Source organism: Erinaceus europaeus, chromosome 11, assembly GCF_950295315.1.
Source record: "Erinaceus europaeus chromosome 11, mEriEur2.1, whole genome shotgun sequence".
NCBI lineage: Eukaryota > Metazoa > Chordata > Mammalia > Eulipotyphla > Erinaceidae > Erinaceus > Erinaceus europaeus.
In genome coordinates, this window is record NC_080172.1 from 76,352,407 (window position 1) to 76,377,028 (window position 24,622).

General features: G+C 43.4%; 1 protein-coding gene across 1 annotated transcript in view; it reads right to left on the reverse strand.

Annotated features, from left to right (window-relative positions):
* Positions 1–24,622, reverse strand: part of ABCA4 (ATP binding cassette subfamily A member 4) — a 169,824-nt gene that overhangs the window by 119,102 nt on the left and 26,100 nt on the right. Inside the window, exons 6-8 of the mRNA XM_016193540.2 lie at positions 21,393–21,590; positions 3,082–3,171; positions 94–334 (exon numbers count right to left, since the gene is read on the reverse strand). Coding sequence (XP_016049026.2) covers positions 94–334; positions 3,082–3,171; positions 21,393–21,590 — 529 coding nt within the window. The remainder of the gene's footprint in view (positions 1–93; positions 335–3,081; positions 3,172–21,392; positions 21,591–24,622) is intronic.

Here is a 24,622-nt window from a genome sequence, read left to right on the forward strand (position 1 = left end):
GTAACCCTCCTGGACTGGTTTCATCTGCATCTGTAAATATTTACCTTCACCAGCCTCAGAAGCCAATTTATACACAGCATTCAGATTTCTTACTTGTTCTTGTGTTGTATGAATAGATGGGATCTTTTTTTGTGGAGTCAATTCCCAAGAAGGCTTTGTAGTTGTTGTCTTCATACCAGTTAAAGGAGAATACCCGAGAGCCTCCTCCCTCTGGGTAGCCACAAAAGAGGTTGGACAGGATGCCCATCAGCTCTGTGAAGGTCCTTGGACTGTCAGTTTGTACAAGAGGCCTGGTCACCCACAGCAGGTCCTGAACACTTGGTTGATGGATAAACTAGGACAAGGCAAAGGCTTCGGGTTACTTTAAAGCACTCAAATGATAATCTGCAAAGTCAAAGTCTTAAATTTGGGAAGACCTCCGCATATGTACTTGACTTCAGCATTTAAAAGAAAACATTCACATGTGCAGCAATAGTCTAACCAGCTGTGAAATTAAGACTTATTGTCACCCATGCAGAACCTTGGGAAAAAAATTAAGATGAGCCTTAAAGAAAACCAAAGAGTGAACCCAACACATTTTTATATCACTTCTCTCTTCTAGTCTCCTTCATCTGAGTTGATCAGGAATGTGCTCTTGGAGGAAATATAGAGAATAATTCACTGAGAGCCAGCTCTTAAGTACTTCTGTACCAGTACAATGGAGACACTGGGAAGTAAAATGATGAAGGCATGGTTCTGCCCTAGCAAGGCAAGGCCTGAACAAATTTATCTGGTTAAGTAGTTTAGAATTTTGTTTCTTACATTTGGGAAATTATCTTTGTATTAGCTGAATTTTACTGAATGTGAACTCATTTAGTTTCCCTGAAATGTGGTTTTCTGTAGTATTTGAGTGTGTGTGTGTTATAAGATTCAAGCAGGGAGTCGGGCGGTAGTGCAGCGGGTTAAACGCAGGTGGCACAAAGCGCAAGGACCGGCTCAAGGATCCCGGTTCGAGCCCCCCGCTCCCCACCTGCAGGGGAATCGCTTCACAAGCGGTGAAGCAGGTCTGCAGGTGTCTGTCTTTCTCTCCCTCTCTTTGTCTTCCTCTCCTCTCTCCACTTCTCTCTGTTCTATCCAACAACGACGACATGACATCAATAACAACATCAATAACAACAATAATAAAACAATAAGGGCAACAAAAGGGAATAAAGAAATAAATAAAGATTCACACAAACATAGAACAGAAGCCTCCTTTCTTTCTTTCTTTCTTTCTTTCTCTCTCTCTCTCTTTCTTTCTTTCTTTCTTTCTTTCTTTCTTTCTTTCTTTCTTTCTTTCTTTCTTTCTTTATTTTACCAGAGCATTGCTCAGCTCTGATTTATGGTGGTGTAGGGGACTGAACCTGGGTCTTTGGAAATTTCAGGCATGAGAGTCTCTTTGCATAACCATTCTTCTGTCTACTAATTTTTTCTTTTAATTCTGTGTTAAACTCAGAAGAGGTGGATGGTCATCTTCTCCCCACTTGGGCACCTATGATACTTGCTAGTCTCATCCTCTTGAAGGTAGATCTTCTGAGAACTAAGCTGAGAGTGGCCAGAGTCACCAGAAAAAAAGCTGCTTTTATTCCCCTGCCACACTTTATTACTCACTTTCTAAGGTACTTGGGAACCTAAAAAAAAAAATCCATTTAGGTTCAATCAGGTGAGACTGAAAACAGCTCCCTCAGTGCACTAAGTGATGTTTACCTGTCATCCCTCTTTTGTCCACATGCCAACACTTGCCCTCTGAAATTGTTGAGCACCATGCAGAATCCACAGAGTGAGTCATGCCTATAATCACAGTCTAGGCTTCAATAATAAAGTTAGAATCTCAAATTGCCTCAATAACAAGAGGTCTTATGACAGTCTTGTAAGGGATTATTACCATTATTATGCTGCTCATTTAATCAAAGCAATCAGAGATGAAGGGGCTGTTCTAAGGTCAAATGATGTAGTATCAGTTAATATAAACCGAGACATCGGCTTCAGCCTAGTTCACAAATGTATAGACTTACTATCTAGACAGACAAGAAACCTTCTGGAACTCCCACACGGGAGTTAAGAGTGTTGATATATTATGGATTTTTTTCTTTTTAGCATTATCAACTTCACCCCTGTTAAATTGATAGGAATTTTTTAAATGCTCATGAAGAAAAAGAATGTTAAAGAAAGACTCCTACCGTAGCAGGTGGCCACCAGCACAGCACAGTGGGCCCCTCTCTGACTCTCCCTTCATTGCATAGCTCATACTCTGCTGAGGCTGAGCATCACTATGTGAGGACAGATTCCAAACACGTACTTTTCTAGGATGGCTAAAGCCCAAGTCAGCTGAAAATGCTAAAGTAGGAAGAGGCTTAGAGGATATGATGTTTCACAGTTTGTCTGCCTTTCATAATCTCATTCTACTTGAAGGCATGTTGTTTCTTTCTCTCTTATCCCCAGTGAACTATATGTTTTGGAGAGGGCTGTGACCATGTCTGTCTGTTCATCATCAGCTCCCTAGCAACACCCATCTACCCAGCCCAGGATCGATTTCTCTCTGGCAAAGACTTGTGCAACCAGATGTTAATTTAAAAATGCACACATTTTCCACAGAGCAACATGAAAAAGACAGTTACCTTTTTGATAATGTACTTTTTGACGAAGTGAGCTGCTATATTTATGACACTTGGGATAGTTATCTAAGAACTCAGAAAATGTCTGCACTATTATCATTAGTGATATAGATTTATGTGGCCTTTAAAAGTATAGTAGAGTAATAAACCCTATCAGTACCGGAAAGATTTAGATTTGATCATCACTTCACTGTTAATCTGTGCTATATGAGGCAAGAGACAGTTCTTCCTAGGTGTGAAGGCAGGATGGCTCCTTTTTTCTTTTTCCCTATCTCTGACCCAGGAACACAGAAAATTTAGGTTAAGAACAGGTGCTTTGAAATTTCTAGATCAAATGTACGTCTCCTTGAACAGGCTTAAAGGCTAATTAAATAGTTTAACACAACAAATATTGTGAGGTGGCAGAAAGATGTAATGACATTAGAATTACTACTGTCTGACCACTTACCTCTTGGATTCTTGGTGACATATTAGATAATATTCTTCCCCAGGACCTCAAATCAATGCCTTGAGAACTTCTGTCGAGAAGTGTAGGAAACTGTAATTGATAGAATGAATGAAAAGTGTATATGTGTAAATGCAGTAATATATACACACATACAGTCACTATTTGAATGCCTATGTGCTTGAAACTATCCCTCCCTGCTTTCTGATCCCAGGAAAGATTGCTTTCCAAAACAAACTTCTTTTATCTAATTGAGAAAATCAAAGAGTCTGATTCTAAGTCACCCTGCTAAGCTAGTCAATCACAAATAGTTTCGTGATGACATTAAATACACCAAAGTGATTCTGATTGCTGGTTTAGTGACACCAAACAAGATTCCTGGAGGAAGGAAAACACAATGCAGCTGCTAGACTGTAAAGAAGACTGTGGAGAAGCCCATCTGGTCACCTTGGGTTTCCTACACGTCTCGGTTCCCTTTGTGTCCTTTCTAGGTCAGTTGTGTGTCTTCTCCTCTTCAATACTGGCCTTTTATGAAAGACTAGGTCTAGGGGCCCTAGTTGGGGAGTCCTGAGATTCCCACACAGACATGACGGGCCTAGATCTCGAATAGATCCCTCTCTCCATTGTTACTGGTCATTTCTATCAGGAACAACACAATAGACCCCTCTGTGGGCCCCCATAGGACTTTGCCTTCAACGAGGATCAGCAACGGTAGAGAATGTTTCATCCTCCAAAGGGAGGCTGGACAACACAGTTTATCTTCCACCTGAGGAAGATGGGTCCTGAAATTGGGGTAGCTTGGAACATTCTTACTCATGACCACAGAATATGAGCTCAGATCTACAGGGATGCAGAGATCACATAGGATCCTAAGCTGAATATGGGCCCCAGATCAGATCAAATCGATGGGGTTTACAGTCAACAATATTTATATACCTTTCCCATATTTGAGAGCTACTCTCTTCCCTGGCTCAGGAAAAAAAAACAAAAAGAAACCTAGTATAGTCATGGGTCCTTTGGAATACACCTAAAATAGGCCTACTAACTATCTACAAATTGGAGACCACCCCAACTCTTCATATGAACCATTCCAGTCTTTAGGTTCATGATTAGGCAACAATTTGTTTGGCTTTGTATGTTAACTCTTTTTTTCAGCCACCAGGTTCCAGATGCTACCATGATGCCAACCAGACTTCCATGGGGAGACTACCCCACCAAAGTGTCCTGGAGCCCCACTTCCCCAGAGCCCCACCCCACTAGGGAAAGAGAGAGACAGGCTGGGAGTATGGATCAACCTGTCTACGCCCATGTTCAGCAGGGAAGCAATTAGAGAAGCCAGACCTTCTACCTTCTGCATCCATGGTGACCCTGAGTCCATCCTCCCATGGGGTTAAAGAACAGGAAAGCTGTCAGCGGGAGGGGATGGGATACGGAGTTCTGGTGGTGGGGATTTGTGGAGTTGTGCTCCTTTTTTCCTATGGTTTTTGTCAGTGTTTCCTTTTTATAAATAAAAGAAAAAGAAAAGAGAGACTGGGTCTGAGTACTGCCATGGCAATTTACTTTTATTTCTTTTTCTTTTTATTTCCCCTATCTTTTTATTTGATAGGACAGAGTGAAATTGAGAGGGGATGGGGAGAGAAAGGGAACCAGAGAAACACTGCTTCATCCATCATGCAGCTTTCTCCTGCAGGTGGGGGCCACAATCTTGAACCTGGGTTCATACATATGTGTGCTCAACTTGGTGTGCCACTGCCCATTCTCTGCCACATTTCTTCCTTCTTTCTTTCCTTCCTTCCTTCCTTCCTTTTTTCCTTTTTTTAAATTAGTGATTTAATATTTATTTACAAACGTATAAGATAATAGGTGTATACTTCCATAATGTTCCCACCACCAGAGTTCTTTGTCCTCATCCCCTAATTGTGAGCTGCAATATTTCTACCAAGGTCTCAGATGTGGGTTAACTTTATATATATAACTATGTATATCTATATTTTTTGCCCATTTTTTCTACAGTCCTGCCTTCACTTCCTTTCTAAGACACACCTATACTTATTACTACTTCCAAATACCCTTCCCTTTTTCCTCTTCTCTCTCAGATAAGAGAAACTGTCTGGCTTCTTCTGGTGTTTTCTAGATTCATTTCCCTTTCAGTACAAATGCTTTGGGTCCTGATGGAGTTAGGAGTTCAGAGCCCTCTGGTCTTCTTCCCTCTATCCTTTACTCGTCTGGGAGTATGGACCAAAATTCTTTTTGGTGTGCAAAAGGCAGGAGTTCTGACTTTTGGAATTGCTTCTCCAATAGAATAAACCAGTCTCCCTTTGGAGAGTGGGGCAGTCCTTACCACTGCTAGTTTTGTGAGAGTAAGATCCTGGAAAGACCCACAAAATAACTTATTATGATGTTTCTAACGGAAATGACCAGTGGAAATGCAAGTTGGCAGGTCAATTCATACCCTCAGCCTATTTCTCGAGAGTCAAAGGCTTTATCCACTGCACTACCTCCCGGGCCACAACCCTCAGCCTATTTCTATCTTTTCTGAGTAGGGTAGAGCTCTGGAGAGGTGAGGTTCCAGGACACATTGGTGATGTCATTTGCCCAAGGAGGTCAGGATGGAATCATAGTAGCATCTGAAACTTGGTGGCTGAAAAGCAGGGCAAAATGTTTAGTAGACAGGAACCAAAAAGTAGGAATATAGCAGATGAGAATAGGGACTTTAGGATGGAAAGAAACTAGGAAGTCAATTTAGGTATGTTCCTAGACACCTATGACTTTAGTAATCTCTGTCTAACCTTAGTAGTTAACATGGAGATGGGCTAGAAATTTTATCTGGGAAGATGATGTCAAGAGTTGAGAATAGAACTAGAAAGCTGGGTTAAGGGAGAGAGTAGCTCCTCCAGTGCCCTACCCCACTAGGGAAAGATAGAAACAGGCTGAGGGTATGAATCAAACTGCTAACGTTCATGTTCAGCAGAGAAACTATTACAGAGGTCAGACCTCCTACCTTCTGCACCCCATAAGGAATTTTGCTCCATTGTCCCAGAGAGGGATAAAAAATAGGGAAACTTTCAGTAGAGGGGATGGGATATGTTGTTGGAAACGTTGTGGCATTGTATTCCTGTTATCTTACAATCTTGTTAATAATTATAAATCACTAATAAAAATTAAAAATAAAAAAGCTTTGTATCTGCAAAGCTACTGAAGGCATATATAATGTAAAAAAAAAAAAGGAAGAAAATATATAAATACAGTTAACTGTTTACCAAATCAGTTTGACTCGGGGCCCATATCTATTCATATTTAGCACAGGAGCCTCTATATCGCTGCCAGTCTGAGCTCACAGTCTGTGGTCACAGATAGGAACATTCTAGGCTTCACTCATTTCAGGACCAGTTTTCCTTAAGTGGCAGAATAGGATGACCTAGCCTACCTTCAGAGAGTGGGACAGTCTTTACCATTGCTAGTTTTTAAAAAAATATTTATTTATTTATTTATTCCCTTTTGTTGCCCTTGTTTTTTTATAGTTGTTATTGTTGTCGTTATTGATGTTGTCATTGTTGGATAGGACAGAAATGCAGAGAGGAGGGGAAAACAGAGAGGGGAGAGAAAGACAGACACCTGCAGACCTACTTCACCACTTGTGAAATGACTCCCCTGCAGGTGGGGATCTGGGGGCTCAAACCCAGATTTTAGCTCCCATCCTTGTGCGCTTAACCCACTGCACTATTGCCTGACTCCCACCATTGCTAGTTTATAGTGAGGGTAGAATCCTGGAAAGACCCACAAAAGAGCTTATGATGATATTCCTCGTGGAAGTGCCAGAGATAGTGATAAGGATGTGACAGGGATAGTGAAAGGGATCTGTTGGAGGTGTATAGTATCTATTGGGGAACCCAAGGGTTCCATGAATAGGCCCAAAGATGAGGTGGCCTGATAGTGGCCAAAAAGGTCATCATATAGAGCCAGTCTCTTGCCCTTCTCCAGCTTTTGTAGTTTTTTTTTTTTTTAATCTGATGAACTTAGCTTTCTTCTAGTTGCTAAAGCATTGAGTGTCATTTGTTGTGTTCTTATCAGTATTAGGTTTATGGGGTCTGGCCTCAAATTAGGGAAGAAATAGACCTAGGATTTTAGTGGGGTCTAAGTTGACCTCAAATTTTTATGCATTTACTTGTTTGATGATTCTAATAAAGGTTGTCATAGGGATAATAACTGTCCTTTATTTGATATACAGTTTTTGTCAGTGCATCTTTTGGCCAACTGTACACATTATTTCCTCCAATGATTATCATGGAGTAATGATAATGCTGATGCTTTGTCAGAAGAGATTAAAAGATAGAGGAGAATGTCTTACTTTCTTTTGTAAAGTTAACTAAGTATATAGAGTGATTGAGGGAAATGTAGTAGGGGGTAGGATAAGAGGGTATCTAGGCATAAGTAGTAAACATTTCATTAGAAGACTTATGGTAAAAATAAATAAGTAAATAAGAAAACTATGATACCTTCTTTATGCCATTCAACTAGATTGCCAAGCTTACTAGGTCTAGGTCTTAGTCTAATCACAGAGGGTTATTAAGCACTCTTACTTTGAGGTATATATTTTCTCTTCACTTATGGATACATGTATACATTTATCCAGTACATTAGGTCCTAGCCTGTATCTAGGATCTGTAGCTTTGTTAGAAAACACACCATCTGAAATGGAACTAGGTCGTCCCATGTCCACCACCTTTCTTTTCTTTTTTTAAAAAAAAATTTTGGTTATCCTTTTTTTTCTTTTCTTTCTTTTTTATTGATTTAATAACGATCGACCAGACTGTAGGATAAGAGTGGTACAATCCCACACAGTTCCCACCACCAAAGTTCCACATCCCATTCCCACCATTGGAAACTTTCCTATTATTTTTTTTCTTTTTTGCCTCCAGAGTTATTGCTGGGGCTCAGTGCCTACACTAAGAATCCACTGCTCCTGGAGGCCATTTTCCCATTTTGTTGCCCTTCTTGTTTATCTTATTGTTGTTGTTATTGTTATTATTGTCACTGCAATTGTTGTTGCTAGATAGGACAGAGAGAAATGGAGAGAGGAGGGGAAGACAGAGAGGGGAGAGAAAGATAGACACCTGCAGACCTGCTTTACCACCTGTGAATCAAACCCCCTCCAGGTGAGGAGCTGGGGCTCAAACCAGGATCCTTATGTTGGTCTTGCACTTCACGTCATGTGCACTTATCCCCCTGCACTACTGCCCACCCTCACCATCGCTTGCTTATTCTTCATTCCTCTAGGAGCATGGACCCAGGGTCATTAGGGGGTGCAGAAAAAGGTAGAAGGTCTGGCTTCTGTAATTGCTTCTCCGCTGAACATGGATGTTGGCACGTTGCCTGAGCCTGGCAGCTAACAGGCTGGTGGGCTAAAGGTATTGTTTGGGGAGATGGCTTCAGAGTTGGACATGGGACTAGAAAGCTGGATCAGAGCAGAAAGTAGCTCTCAAATATGGGAAAATTATATAAATACTATTAACTGTAAACCCCATCGATCTGATCTGGGGCCCATGTTTATTCATATTTAGCACAGGAGCCTGTCTCTGTGTACCTGTAGGTCTGAGCCTGCATTCCATGGTCATAGGTAGGAACATTCTAGGCTTTACTCAATGCAGGACTCATCTTCCTCGAGTGGCAGAATATGTTGACCCAGCCTCCCTTTGGAGAGTAGGGCACTCCCTACCATGGTTGCTCCACATTGAGGGCAAGGTCCTATAGAGGCCCACAAGATGGTCCAGGATGCTGTTCCTGATAGAGAGGACCAGTGACTACCTTTCATTTAAAGCTGCTGCTACTGGTAACTTTAAATTGAGAATCTCTCTTGCAGATTTTCTAGTTGACATCAGAGTTCTGTTGCAACAGTACAAAACTGTTCATGCACTTTCTTTTTCAAATTTTTATTTATTTACTTAGTTGTTTATTTATTTTGCCTCCAGGGTTATTACTAGGGCTCAGTGCCTGCACTATGAGTCCATTGTTCCTGTGGCCATTTTTTTCCTATTTTATTCAATAGGACAGAGAGAAATTGAAAGAGGAGGGGGAGAGAAAGAGACACCTGAAGACCTGCTTCACTACTTATGAGGTGACCCCCTGTAAGTGGGGAGCCAGAGGGGTCCTTGTGCCTTGTACTATGTGCGCTTAACCCAGTGTGCCTCCACCCAGCCACCCTGTTGATGCATTTTCCACCCTGGTGCGGAATGTGAGAAGCCACAAGTTTGCTGGCTCTAAGTCCCTAAGCCTGATGTGAACACCTTGTTTTCCAGAAACCAAGTTCAAGTCCTAAATGAATAAATTAATTCTTCATTGTTTCAGAACGGATTAAATCACTCATGCCTTTTAGGACTGAATTCTGAGCTTTTAGGCAATGATTTTAAAGCTCAAGTGTGCCTCTAGACTATGCCTGGAGGGGATTTGTATTTTAACAAGCTCAACGTGTAATTCTGATTCAAATCTTTGTGAACCACATGCCACAAGCCTCAGCTTTTTATTTGCCAGTGTGGTTCTCCTAAATGATGGGTGGTTTGGATCCAGCTGCCACACAGCTGAGAGGTAGTTAGGCTTTACCAGCCCAACCTCCAACTCTAGCTATGGTCTTGCTTCTCTCTCTCCATGTGAGGATACCGGGATCCTCACATCCTCTTTGACTTGAAATGGAAGAGAAAATGTAGGAATATACATATGATGTTAACATGCAGGCTATATTTTCTAACTGTAAATGAAAAGTTTTGGTACAGATGAGAAGTAAAAAGTAGTATTGTATGCTGGAAAGAGCTCTTCAATTTCTATTTCCTCACAGGAGGTAAGAAGAGTTGGTAGGAAGCAAGGAAGCTGACTGATATATATATATATATATATATATATATATATATATATATATATATATATATATATATATACATAATAAGCCTGGAATCCTAGTTAAAGGACCTAAAGGAGGTATCATAATTCCTAATGGATTAGACTTATATTAGCTTGGATCATATTAGCTTGGCAATCTAGCAAAAAGATCCAAAAAAGACAGATCTCAAAAACCTAATTCTGGTTGGGCACAAAAAATGACACTTAATGCTTAAACAACTGGAAGAAAGTCTAAGATTGTCAGATAGTGAGAGGACTACAAAAGTTGGATAAAGGCAAGAGACTGGCTCACTTAATAATGGCCTTTTTGTTCAATACCACACTACCCCATCATCTGGATTCCCACACAAATATGATGGGTCTAAACCTTTAGGGGATCCCTCTTGACCATAGCTGGTCACTTCCATCAGGAATGTCATCATATGCCTCTTGTGGGTCTTTCCAGGACCTTGCTCTCACCATAAAGCAGCAATGGTAGGTACTGCCCCAGTCTCCAAATCCAGATATGTCACAGGTATCTGTGGCACCATCACAAGTAGTAACACCAAAGGAAAGTAAAATGCTTTTCTCAGATTGAGTAAAAAGTCAAAGTCATCTTCACAGAAACATCATGGATAATGCTTTATCAAATATCTGGCCCCATCAAGTTGACAAATAAAATAAATCATCACAGGCAGGTATGCTAGTTCTAGCTTCAAATCTATCAGTTTCTTATCCATTGCATTTTACATAGTAAGTAGCTCCAAAAGTTGGGAGTCATAGTAGTGGTAGGGAATAAAGACTGCCCTTACAGTCTATGACGCACTCACTAATGCTCACTCACAGAAGGCTCTACAAGAAAAATCTACTTTTTAAACTGTTTCTTAAAAAAAAAAAAAAGAGTGAATAGGCCTAGGTGATGGCTCAGAGGATAGAGAACATGCCTTACCATTCATATGGATTTAATTTCCAACACCACATAGGAGTATTGCAATCAGCAGCAAGGGGACTCCATGGATGGTGGAATGGTGTTGGGCTAGCTTCACGGGCGGGAGAGAGAGACGACCAGGGACTCATGGCTGAGTGGTAGTAGTTCAGTCTTTATTCATGTGGAACGCAGTACAATCTAAGCTATCTCTAATCACAATCTTGTCCTTATATATCCTGAGGCGGAAGAGTCATGTCCGAAGAGGATGTACGTAGGATAGGGGGTGGGGAGAAGGAAAAAGCATGCAAAACAGTGAGGATTAAACCAATGCCCTGGAGGCAGGGCGGTGCTTAGTTAACAGTGGTTATGTAAATAGAATACAGTGTTAAGCAGGGGGATTAAACCAATGAAACAGAAGGGGTCTTAGAAGCAGAATTTAGAAGCATACCAACAGAGTGGTGATTTAGTCTTTCTCTCTCTAATATAAACATGTGTATGTACATGTGTCATATATATGATAAAAATTGGACTGGGGAGACAGCTTAGCAGTTGTATGCTTAGATGAGACCCTGAGTTCATCCTCAAACATTTCCTAGTAATAAATAATTTAAAGAGGAAATAAATCTCTTATCTTGAAATAAAATTATCTTGTATTAAAGTCCTATTTATAATGAATTAAATGAAGAAGTAGTAATAATTTTTTGGGAGTCGGGCGGTAGCAAAACAGGTTAAGCTCAGGTGGTGCAAATCAAGGACCGGCGAAAGGATCCTGGTTCGAGCCTCCGGCTCCCCACCTGCAGGGGAGTCACTTCACAAGCGGTGAAGTAGGTCTGCATGTGTCTATCTTTCTCTCCCCCCTCTGTCTTCCCCACCTCTCTCCATTTCTCTCTGTCCTATCCAACAATGACGGCATCAATAATAACTACAACAATAAAGCAACAAGGGCAACAAAAGGGAATAAATAAATAAATATTAAAAAAGAAGTAGTAATAATTTTCTAAAAATTCAAAATTATTCAGTTTCACTAACTCTATCAGTTTTATTGCCCAGATAATTCTGAATCAGATATATTAGGTGTTTTTGAAAGATAGCAACACTAACAGCTGTGATAATGCTCTCCTTGCTATCTGCACTTCCTAGGGGTAATCACTAATAGCGACTTTTACTAACTATTAAGATTTTGGTATGTGTCATTCTTCTTCTTCTTCTTCTTCTTCTTCTTCTTCTTCTTCTTCTTCTCCTTCTCCTTCTCCTTCTCCTTCTCCTTCTCCTTCTCCTTCTCCTTCTTCTTCTCATCATCATTATTATTATTATTTTATTTTTACCAGAGCACTGCTTAGCTCTAGCTTATGGTGGTGTGGGGGAATTGAATCTGGACCCTCAGAACCTCAGGTATGAGAGTCTGTTTGCATAGTCATTATGCTATCTATCCTCCACCTTGTATGTGTCCTTCTATAAGCAACACCTTTTAATTTTATTTTTAAATCATTCCCCTGGTTGATAATTCCATAGATCTCACATTTTTACCACAACTTTGTAGTTCAATTCATTAACTCATGACAGAGCTTATAGGACCCTTGCCTCAAATATCATTTTTGCTTTACCTAAAGACTAAGGGATCAATCCAAGAATACAAGCTAAAGTCCACACCCACATTTTTATCACCTGTTTCCTAAGTCTTCATGAGTCTATAATATGCAGCATAAGAAGACCTATTTGTTTATCTGTTTCATAAGCACAGACTAACATTTGTATGTACTGTACATAACAGACACAAACTGAACGACGTAACATCCACCTTCAGGAACCAGTGTCCCCTCTGCTTAAGGATATTGAGGATAGTTCCTTCACATGGTGGGATGTTTGTTTTATGCAGCACTAGGGAATGAACCCAAGGTCTTGTGTATGAATGTACCTACTGAGCTGCCTCCTAGTCTGATTTTTTTTTATTATTTTACTTTTAACGACAGAGGAAAGGAGGGTGTGAGAGAGAAGGGGTGTGGGAGAGAGGTCCCCACAGCACCACTCCACCATACAGGGACCTCCTTTCTCCTGTAATTCTTGGTGTTTCCATGTGGTGCTGGAACTTAACCCAGAGGCTTAAATGTCTATTTTTTTCTTTTTTTGCCTCCAGGGTTATTGCTGGGGCTCAGTGCTGTCACTATAAATCCACTGCTCCAGGAAGCCATTTTTTTTTTCCATTTTTATTGGCTAGGACAGAGAAATTGAGAGAGGAGGGGGAGTTGGGGAGGCAGAGAGAGAGAGAGAGAGAGAAGGAGAGACCTGCATACTTGCTTCGCTACTTGTGTAGTGCCCCCCCCACCCCCTGCACAGGTAGGAAGCCAGGGGCTCGAACCTTGTGCTTAGTACTGGGTGTGTCTAACTGGGTACACCCCCACCCGGCCCCAGAGCATAAGGTGTCTTTACCTGGTGATTTTTGCCCTGTACAACTCCTTAACTCCAGGTCCTTGAATTCAGCTTCCCCCTAAAGCAGTCTTTCAGATGTCACTTGGCTATCCCACCTGCCATCTGAGGGCCGACTCTGCCCTGACAGCCTGCATCAGTCCTTACACCTCCAGGCTGAGGATTTTGACAGTGAGATGGCGATGGCCTAATCAGTAGTGCCTCTAAAGCATCTAATTCCAGTGACTGAACAGAAGGCAGTATCAACTGTGGAATGTTGCACAGGAACAGAAACTGGTCTGGAGGGAAGAGGATGTGATCAGTTTAGGACACTTTGGGTCTGGGTAAATGTCCAGCAGACCTCTGGGGATTGGAGGAGCAGATTTAGAAGTCATTGACAGAAAGGGAACAGATTAAATGATAAAGGGAAGGGGTACCTATGAAGAAGATGCATGGAGGCTCTCAGGAGCCTCAATAGGGCAGAGTTGTTTATGGGAAAGGGAAGAAGGAACAGAGCCAGGCTAGAGCAGTGTCTCAGACACTAATGGAGGGAAAGATCATAATTCAAATGTGAAGGCAGGATTTGTGGGTAGAACAGAGGGTCAGGAATTCCAGGTAGAGACAGGGATGTGTGGAGGGTTAGTTAGTAAGAGAGAGCTAGGTAGAAACAAGACCAGGAATTTGAGGAGAGGGAAAGGAGGAGAAAACAACTGGAGATACACTTTTGTATGTGAGTTAACACTTCCTTTTTAAAAATCTTCCTGGGGTCCGGTGGTGGCACAACGGGTTAAGCACACATGGTGCAAGGTGCAAGGACCAGAGAAGGGATCCTGGTTTGAGCCCCCGGCTCTCCACCTGCAGCGGAGTCGCTTCACAGGCGGTGAAGCAGTTCTGCAGGTGTCTGTCTTTCTCTCCCCCTCTGTCTTCCCCTCCTTTCTCCATTTCTCTCTGTCCTATCCAACAATGAAAGACATCAATAACAACAATAATAACCACAAGGCTCCAACAAAAGGGGGAAAAATGGCCTCCAGGAGCAGTGGATTCATGGTGAAGGCACTGAGCCCCAGCAATAACCCTAGAGGCAAAAAAAAAAACCTTCTTAAAAATTTAATAATAGTCATTATTCAAATGTTTGCTGAGCTCCAGTTATATGGCTGGTATAACAGCTATAACTCCTTTTGTAGCTCTTTCCAGAGGAGATGGCTTGGAATGTAGGTCATGCACATGTGCCTTTGTTTTTCTATACTCTACATCTTACAACAGTGCTTAGCCCCTAGGGTGCCCTTCAGACTTATCTGGTCACCAGCAGTCTGACTGATGTTGCCACAAATCATAAAATAACTTTCCCAGGGATGTCCTCCTCCTTTGGTCCCTCCCCTATTATCTATTCAAATTCACATGGATTGTTCCTGCCAAAAGAACCGGAAGAGGCTGCAAGTTTATTTGAATGGAAATGTGAAAACATTTCTGGAAGAAAGGTCATAGACCAGAATGACAAGCATCACACACACAAGCATACTACTGCTTCCTATGCTAAACAAGTTCTCTTCATTTCCTCAGTAGAAACTAAGCATTCTATGTCACAGCTGGGTTCAGCACTGCCAACTCAAGTTCAAGCTCTAGTTAAGTTTCTCTAAGGAAAATTGAACATGCAAACAGATTTATGGAAAGGGTATGTTGCTAACATTTTTCCACGGCTGTGCTTCCCCTGAGGCATCTCTGAGCTTCATCCTACACTGAAGAGGTAGATCCAAAGCCCTAAACAGCAGCCAAGAAGAACCTGAATATAGTAATAGTCTGTGTGGATTCTCAAGGGATGAGAAGCAGGCCTGAGGCTGTCTAAATAGCCCAGCAGATAAGTACACCTACTTTATGGTGTGAGAGACAGAGGGTTGACCTCAGCTACCACCACATTAGAATAAGATTCAGGAGCCAGGTGGTGGCACACCTGGTTGAGCACTCACATTACAGGGCGCAAAGACCCAGGTTCAAGCCCCTGGTCCCCACCTGCATGGGAAAAGCTTCACAAGTGGTGAAACAGGGCTGCAGGTGTCTCTCTCTCTCCTCTCACTCTCTCTCTCCTCTCTCTCTCTTTCTCTCTCTCTCTCTCTCTCTCAATTTCTCTCTATCAAATAATAAATAAGTAAAAACATTTTTAAAAAGAAGAAGAAGGAGGAGAAGGAAGAAAAAGAGGAGGAGGAGGAGGAGAAGAAGAAGGAGGAGGAGATTCAATGCTGTGGTGTCTTTTTTTCCCTATACTTCTGGCCCAATCTTTGTCTCTTTCTCTATTTGAAAAAACAAGTCATCTTGTGGTCCGGGAGGTGGTGCAGTGGGTAAAGCACTGGACTCTCAAGCATGAGGTCCTGAGTTCAATCCCCGGCAGCACATATACCAGAGTGATGTCTAGTTCTTTCTCTCTCCTCTTATCTTTCTCATAAATAAATAAATAAATAAAGTCTTTTTTATAAAAGAAAATAATAAGTCATCTTTAGCAATGACAAGAAAATAACAGCAATAAAAAAAAAGAATAAAGAAATGAACCTGTCCTTTGGGGCTGTATAATATCCTTTCTTCAAGCAGAAGAATTACAGTATGCTGGCTACTTTAAAATCTTGCTTGAGGATCATTTTCTGAGATTTTACATCTAATCACACAGGCTAATCATACAGACACCACTCTGATAGCACAAAAAGGGAAGGTTTTATGAAATGAGATTTTTTGTCTTACTTTCTCTGATTCAAGGATCACTAGATCACTACCTGGGAAACAATATCAGCTTCTGAGTTGAGGGTCTAGCTAAAACCAAGGGATACAGGTACCCATAAGTTTAAGGGTCTCTAGGGGCTTGCTGGGCATGATGTGGCCTCCGGGGACTGGCGGAAGGCTCTTGAGTGAGGGGAGAGCTGCTGCTTTGAAAGCACCCAGACAGACATGAGAAACGGATAAAGCGGTGGATAGATAGTGAGGGTCTACTGTGTAGAGTGCTGGGCTCCTGCTACAGGAAATCCAGATTTATCCGGGAGGGAAATTGTTGCTAGGCAACTGGGAGAATGTGGACTTGAAGCATGTTGGTTGTAACCTGACAGTTGTTAAGCATCAGATGAAAAGAGAGGAAGCCGACTTCAGCAGCAAGGGGGCAACCAGGAGGGACACCCTGAGCACCAGGAAATGCGTCATGAGTGGAGAATTCAGACTAAATCACTCAGAGGGGGTAGAAAAGCCAAACTGCTTCTACTGGAGAGTTCACGGAGACACGCCATCTCCAGGGACTAGAAGGGACAGAGCCTGAGAAAGAGAGGGTGGGCTCTGAGGTACATGAACAGACACGTTATGGGACTAACTCTCTTTGGGAGTCTAGGCCTTTTACTCCCCACAGTGACTTCAGTCTTAGTACTTGTGCTTGATAGAAGCAAAACTAAATCTGGAATTCAGAGGCATTCAAATATCATTCCATGAGACAGATCTCCTTCTGGTCTGAGGAGTCTCAGGAAAGAGAGTGCTCCACCTGAGTGTTTAAAGAGGACATTTTGGGGAATGGAACAACAGGCAGGTGGCTTGCGAAGCAGATAGTAGAGTTCTCTGCTTAGTAGTTTCATTCTTGCATTATTAAGAGCAAGAAATGCTTTTTGGTTCTCTCTCTTCCTCAGTGAGAATTTTATTACAATTTCATGAGGTTAGCAGCACAGATTTTGTTATCTCTAGTTTTCAGGTGTGGAAGCAGAAAGAGAGAGACAGAGAAAATGAGAGATATCACTCTCCCATTCTTTGTGAGGCTTCCCTCATGCAGGTGCTTGGCCAGAGGCTTAAGCCCAGGACTTTGGTGTAGTAAAGTTTGCACTCTACTGGGCCAGCTGTCTCCTAGTCCACAACTGAGATCCTTTAAGGGACAGCAAGTTAGGGACCAACCTATAGCCAGGACCCTGTCTGGTGGCCCAGGAGGGAGATCTTGCGAGCCCTCTGCTCTGCTCTGCTCTGCTCTACTTTGGGTCTCAGTCTAAGGGAACCAAAGGGTGACTTCAAAAGTCATAGTCAGGAAGAGTCTGCAGCTACACAGAGACCTTTTAGGAAGGGACATAAATTACTGGTAAGTAGAAAAGAGATTGTAATGTGAATGTTCTAAAGCAGGGATTGGGTTTAGTGTCTCCATGAGCCCCCTGCCCACTGTGTGTTTGTCTGAATCTACATTTCTCAGAAAAAGAGTCTGACTCTCAAAGGTTGTCCTAATTGGTGCTCAATTCCCCCCGCCCTCTCTTTTTTCCTCCAGAGTTATTGCTTGGGTTTGCTGCTGGAACTACAAATCCACTGCTCCTGGTGGCCACTGTTTCCTTTTTCCTTTCCATATTATTCAGTAGGACAGAGAGAAATTGAGAGGAGTGGGGGTGGGGGAGGACAGAGAGGGAGAAAGATAGACGCCTGCAGACCTACTTCACCTTTTGTGAAATGTCCCCATTGCAGGTGGGGAGTGGGGGGCTCGAACCTGGGTCCTTGTACTTAGTACTATGTGTGCTTAACCAGGTGTGCTACTGCCCAGCCCTCCTGGTGCTCAATCTCTATCTGCTCAGCAAAGGTCTGTATCCTGAGCCCCACTATTCTACAGCACAACCTTCACTGGAGTCCCCTCATGGCCTGAGTGGCTTTATTTTTTACTCTGCTCAACTTTTTTTTTCAAATTTATAAAAACACATCTGCCCTGTCATAAAAATAAGCCCATGTCTACTGCATGCTGGGATCCTAAATAAAACCAACACAGACCAACGACAACCAGGCTTGTTGATCTAGTGTGCATTAATGGCCCTGTCTCTAGCTCTACAGGCTTCTTCCTTCTTGAAATTTATTCACATAGTAGGATATTTTATTCTAAAGATGTAGTTTTGTAGGTGTGGCAGAACAAACATGAATGTTGCAAGTCAAATATGCTTGCTCTGGCTCAGTCATTTTGAAAACAGCAAAAATCCTAACTTTGTTTTGCTTCTTTTCCAACTCCTCATACTCCCATGCTGCTAGCATTAAACACCCTGCCTTTCTTCCCTTTCCACACTCCACATAGGAGTGGGAGAAAGTTGCCAGTCCGAAGAGTCAGGCACTGAAAGGGAAAGAAGAAATCATGATGGGATGTCACTGTAAAATCCTGGATGGGCAGAGGGCCGTGGTTCCAGAGAATTTCAATGCAGCAATGTCATCTGACAATCGAAACGCATGGTTGAAATTTAACAACTGCAACAAATGCTCCTTGTGAGCAGAAACCAGGGCCAGCTCACATGGGGCAGTGGGCAGTTCACCCTCATTTATTCCCAATGGTTCAGAAGTTTAGGGAGCAGAGCCAAGGACAAAGCAGGACACTGAAGGGTGAAGGTAGTGAAGGCCCCCAAACTAAGTGCTTTCTTCCCTGGAACTGTGAACACTGTAGTGCCACCCTGTAATCAAAGAGATATGGGGAAAATGAAGACAGAAAGGTTTCAGCCCTCGGTAGCCGGGGGAAAGAAAGCTGAATCATGCCACACTGGGAGCGACCTCAAAGGGGAAAACCGTGGGCCAAGGTGCCAGGGAGGCCAAATTTCCATTAACAGCATCCATGGAGAAATGGGGGAAGGGAGGGAAAAATCAGATTTCCCAGCAGTGTGGCAGGTCTTGGCACCCGCCTTGGTTCCCTTGCAGAACTTCTACAAATAAACATTCAGAGTAGAAGGGACAGATTTGCTTCTCAGCAAGATTTCAAAGCTGTGCACCAGAGTCAGAGAGAAAACAGGAAGGATCTAGAGGGAGGAGGAGGAGGCGAGGAGGAGGGGCATCTCATGCCTCCGGCCAAATCAGATGGGAAACATCCCAACCCCTCACCCGAAACTGACACACCATTTTTTATGAGGTGTAAATGTTTCAGGCAGTGTTGGCAGTCATTATACCGTGGGTCTGGGTCTAAGTTGCTTGGTTTCAAGCTGGGGGCGGTATGCCTGACAGGGCCACAGGTGAAGACACGCTCGTTCAAGCTCTCTCAGCTCAGGTGAAATAAACCAAGAGGGGCTAAGACTCCTTGAAGGAAACCCAACCACCAAGATGCCTGTTTCTTTCCTAGCCCCCTAGGTCACTGGGGGTCTCGTGTGTGTGTGTGTGTGTGTGTGTGTGTGTGTGTGTGTGTGTGTGTGTGTGTGTGTGTGTATACACACATACGTACACATACAGCAATGGGGTGAGGTGGAAGACCTTGGGTATTGCCTTGAATTATTTGAGGATGACAGCACTCACTTCTGATATCCAAGAGGCCCAAGTAAAACACAGCTGGCCCCAGTTGGTGCTGCGCCCCAGCCCAGCACTCAGATACTCTCTCAGCACTGCAGGTTCCTGGATCTCAAGGTTACTCTCCTACCTCACCCCACAGTCCCAGTTCCTTACACAACAGGGGAAGCTGTAGTCACAGTGGTTTACTGAAATTGTCCCTCTTTCTCTGTTAATAAACACTGACTTGCCATTAAATAATACCTTATTTATACATTGTATAAATGTATATGAGAATGTATATGAGAAACAGCCCAGGAGAACAGGAGGCACGGCTTCCCCATGTGCAGCTCAGTGTGGCTGCTGGCCAACCAGCTGCAAAAACAGCCTCATCCCCAGGCTCCACTGGCCTCAGAGCAGTGCCTGCCTGGCCCATGCCCCCTCACAGGCCTGCCTCAGGGTTGTTTGCTGAAATACATAAGTAGGATTGGGTTCAGAAACAATAAAAGCAAAAATCCCACTTAGTGCTTGAGATTTTTTTTTTCTAGGTTCCTATGTCAGCAATTAGAAAAAAGGGTAGCCAAGCATGTCGCTTTGTCAGGTGGGGAAACACATTTCAAGGACACCACACAGGGTGCTTGTCCTCTTTGTTTGCAGCCTGTGTGTCTGTCTCCATCTGAACTCTCCCAAGAGAGGCAGAAAGGGTAAGAAGAGCATGGCTGAAGGGTGACTTTCAGAGGTGGGGCTATTCATGCATTCTGTGAAGCGAACGTCGAGGCCACATCTCTGTAGCACCTTGGTCTTGTGGGTGAACAAATGAAAATGCTTCAAAGCCTTAACGACATTTGGGCCCCACTGATTATTATGCTTGATCTCAAAAAATGAAAATTGTAAACTGAGCTCCAGTGTTCTACATCAGTGATTCTCAACCCTGACTGGCCACTAAAATGATCTGAAAAGCTTTGAAAAACACTAAAGGCCGACTATACCAGAATTTCTGGGGCTGAGTCAGGCATCTGTGATTTTCAAAGGCACCTCCAGGTGGCTTAGTATATGCAGTCAGGCTGGGAATACTGTTCTAAGGGTCAAATGTCAGGTTTGGCCTTTCTAAGCTGAATTTAATGTGTTCTTTAGCTTGTCTAGGGGGCTAGCAGGGAGTTCAGGAGAACTTCAGAGTCATGATAGTGACCCTGGCCTAGGCATGGTGTCTGGCCCCTCACAGGTGCCCAGTTCAGGCTTGAGAGCATGGGTGCAGGTACAGGGGTTTGAGCTAGTAGGTGGGACCTGACTCAAGACAGTGAGGTCAGCCAGACTACAATCTCCATGCATTTGTGATTTCATGACTGCAGGCCACTTTTTCATTTATACAAAGAGACAGAGAGACACATACACACAGATATACCACAGCACCAGGGCTTCCTCTAGTAGCATAGCACTCCCCATGCAGTGCTAGAATTTGAACAGAGGAGCACACATAGTAAGGCTGGTACCCTACCCAGTGAGATGTCTCCCCTACTCTTCTCTGCCTTCTGAACTCTAGTACTTGCCAAAGTAGTGTGTGAGGATGGAAGGAATGACTTTCTGGTCTCTTTATCTGCTAAATAAACATGCAGTGGTCTGTGGTTTATCCAATCCAAGTGTGACTTTATGCCTCTTGATCCCTCTAACTCCAGAGCTGTCCTCTCTTGGCTCATGGTGAATCTAAAAGTGCCCCTCAATAGTCTGAGCCACTGCTTGAGAAATATCAATCAAGACTCCTTTGGACTCAGAAACTGAAGCTTCCACAAGATGATCTTGAACACCGGGCTCATGGCTTTCTGAACTGTTAATTCATGAGTCCTCAATAATCTGCCACCAGGTTCCACTGTCCCTAGAAATCAACTCCTAAGGGGCAGCCCCTTACCACACGAAAGAGCTTGAAGAAGTCAATGTTGGCATACAGTGTGTCCTCCATCCACTGCAGGGTACCCTGAGAGAGTGGGCACAGGGCATCACGCACTGTCTGTGCCCCTCGTCGCTGGCTGAAGATCAGGAAACGCTTCAGGAGGGCCTCACTACAAGCGATGTCCTTTAGCATCAGGTTTGGGACTCCGTGAACAAACTGCAGAGGGAAGAAACAACAATGGAATCCTCTCTGTGGTGTGGGAGTACCACTTTCTCCCAAGCTAGTCCAAAGACTCAATGCATTTTGCTACATAGCAAGGAGATTCGAGATGCAAGTTATTATAGTGTTAAAGTGCTACAAGAGGTTTAACCAGCCACTGCTGGTCTGAAAGGAGACCAACAGCAAGGAAATGCCAAGCATGGATTTTCCCCCTAGGTCTCCCTTAAGGAAAGCAGTCCTACCAGTGGCACGACTTTCAGACTCCAGAACCAGAATAAATCAGTGTTACCTAAAGTCTGTTTGTAATGATTTGTCATAACAGCAACCAGAATCTAATGCATCTCCAAGCCTCATTTCCTCAGGGTCATTTAAACATTGAAGAGAGCCTTCTTAGCAATGTACTTCTCATACTTGGGCAAAGCCCCACTCCTAACCATATCCCTAGAATCGAAACATCTTGAGGGAGACAGCTTGTTGAGCTCTTTCTGTCTAAGCTGCGAAAGAAAGAAGTGGCAGAGGATTTAGGTGACTTGAGAAATTTATACATTGAGTCAGAAAGCTAGAGCACCATGAAGGTCCCAGACTCATTCTGTCACCCAGTCATTTATTCAATACTCATTCACTAGATTTCTACTCTTCAGGGACTACAGAAGCAGGGGTAGAGGAAATAAAACACACACACACACACACACAAAGAACTACTGCTCTCCAAGGAGCTCAATGTCCAGTGAAAATTGAGGTGTGCAAAGAGCTGTAAGTACTAGCCTGAACACAGTAAAACCAGAGCACAGAAGAGGCAGTGTTAAGAATAGCTGGTAAAAACAGCTAGTATTTATTAAGTGTTTACTATGTGCTAGGTGCTGTTCTAAGTGCTTTTCATGTATTAAATATTTTAAGCCCCACCATCACCATGATATGGTAGACACTTTTTATTATCTCCACTTTACAAAGGAAACAGGGGCGTAAAGTGGTTAAATAACGTGTCTGAGGTTACACAGCTACTATTATTGACTAAAATATGAACCCAGAGCTTGTACTTAACCTTAACCTGCTAACTCTTTGCCAAATAGGGAAGAGACCAGACAAAGAGAGGAAGGTTTATGAATTATTTTACTGAGGTGGCCTCAATTGAGTTGGGCCATGAAGCACGTCCAGGAGTTTACAGGATTGGAGGTGGGGTGAAAGCACTATATTTCTGTTGTTGTCTATTAAGTTTTCAGAAGGTGGTGGGCTTTGCAATTTGCAATTGTATTTAAAGCTGTAGTCAGGAGGGATATCCATCTACTGAGCACAATGAAGAAAATTCAGATTGACAAGGAGGGTCAATTACAGAACTACAAGCCACAGGTGGCTACTTAAAAGTATAGTAGCTCTTTGAATATCATGGATTAGGACTGTGAGCGTTCACTTCTACCTGGATTTTCTTTTCCTTTTTTCCCATCCTACAGGAATTCAGCCAGAAACAGATGCTGGATGTTGTTGGTTGAATCTGAGAATGCAGAGACCAACATGGAGGGTAGACTACAAAGCACTACTTTTGATATCTCTGGGGATGTAACACCAATTCCCTAAAACACTAAAGGGGCAATTGGAGTTGACCTTTTTTTTTTGGGGGGTGGGCTCTGGGGTCTCATACAGCTACTCCTGGGCAGATATATATATATATGAAGTTATACAGAGAAAGACTGCACAGCACCAGAGCTTTTCCCAGCGCCATACACTTCAGTGTTGTGACTGGAGCTTGGACTTGGGCTTTGTACCTAGCATGGCAACTGTACTCCACACAGTGAGCCATCTCTCTGGCCCCAGCTACAGTTTAGTTTTGAGGAGTTAAAACTACATGAGGCAGGGGTCGGGTGGTGGCGCAGTGGGTTAAGCGCATGTGGCGCAAAGCGCAGGGGCCGGCGTAAGGATCCCGGTTCGAGCCCCCTGGCTCCCCACCTGCAGGGGAGTCGCTTCACAGGCGGTGAAGCAGGTCTGCAGGTGTCTATCTTTCTCTCCCCCACTCTGTCTTCCCCTCCTCTCTCCATTTCTCTCTGTCCTATCCAACAACGAACAACATCAACAATGGCAATAATAATAACCACAACGAGGCTACAACAACAAGGGCAACAAAAAGGAGGAAAAAATGGCCTCCAGGAGTGGTGGATTCATGGTGCAGGCACCGAGCCCCAGCAATAACCCTGGAGGGAAAAGAAAAAAAAAAACTACATGAGGATTATGGATTTCTCACTACACTAGGGTCCGGCACCCCAGCTCCTGTGTGATTCAATACCACCTGACTTAGTTTCTCAGCCACAATGGCCTTGTCTCCAGGGCCCACCAGCCTAGTGGCCACCATGTTTAAGCAGCACAGAGAGAGGATGCTGCCACCAGGGAGGACAGTTTGGTGGGTGGTAGTAAGGAGTCACAGATTGAGTAAGACAGAGAGGGAGATAAAGATGAAAAGGCCAGCTACACAAGGAAGCCAGGCTTGAGGAAGCTTGAAGGCACTGAGGCAGCTGGATCAATGTGAGCAGAGTGGCTCTGGCTTCCATTGTCAGAGCTGGCATTTGCTGTTCAGGGAAGCAACAGCTCATCAGAGCCAGTGATACTGAATAAAGGCACCACCCAGCAAATGTGCTTAAGTGGCCACGGCTTTCTCCATAGCACCACCTCCTGTGTCACTACAACTCAGCAACCCCGGTTCCTTCTCTCCATGTGCAAGGTGTAGGCCTTGATGTCAGGAGCACAACAACTAGAAATTTAAATGTGACATCAGTGTGGAACTGGAAATGAATTCCCCCTAAATTCCTGCCCTTATCTACATCTCCCTTTTATTACCAACTGGAAGTCATCACACACATTTCCAGGACCTGAGTTTTATGAGCTGAAGAGAAAGCAAAGGGGAAAATGAGCCATCAGAGATGCAGTTAATATCCCCCTGGGGTAGGGAGGGAGGGGAAGCAGGGCTGGGCAGCCAGACCTGAGTCCTGGGGCCTCTCCAGGATCCACTGTTGCCAAAGCCTGGGCAAGGAGGACACCATGCT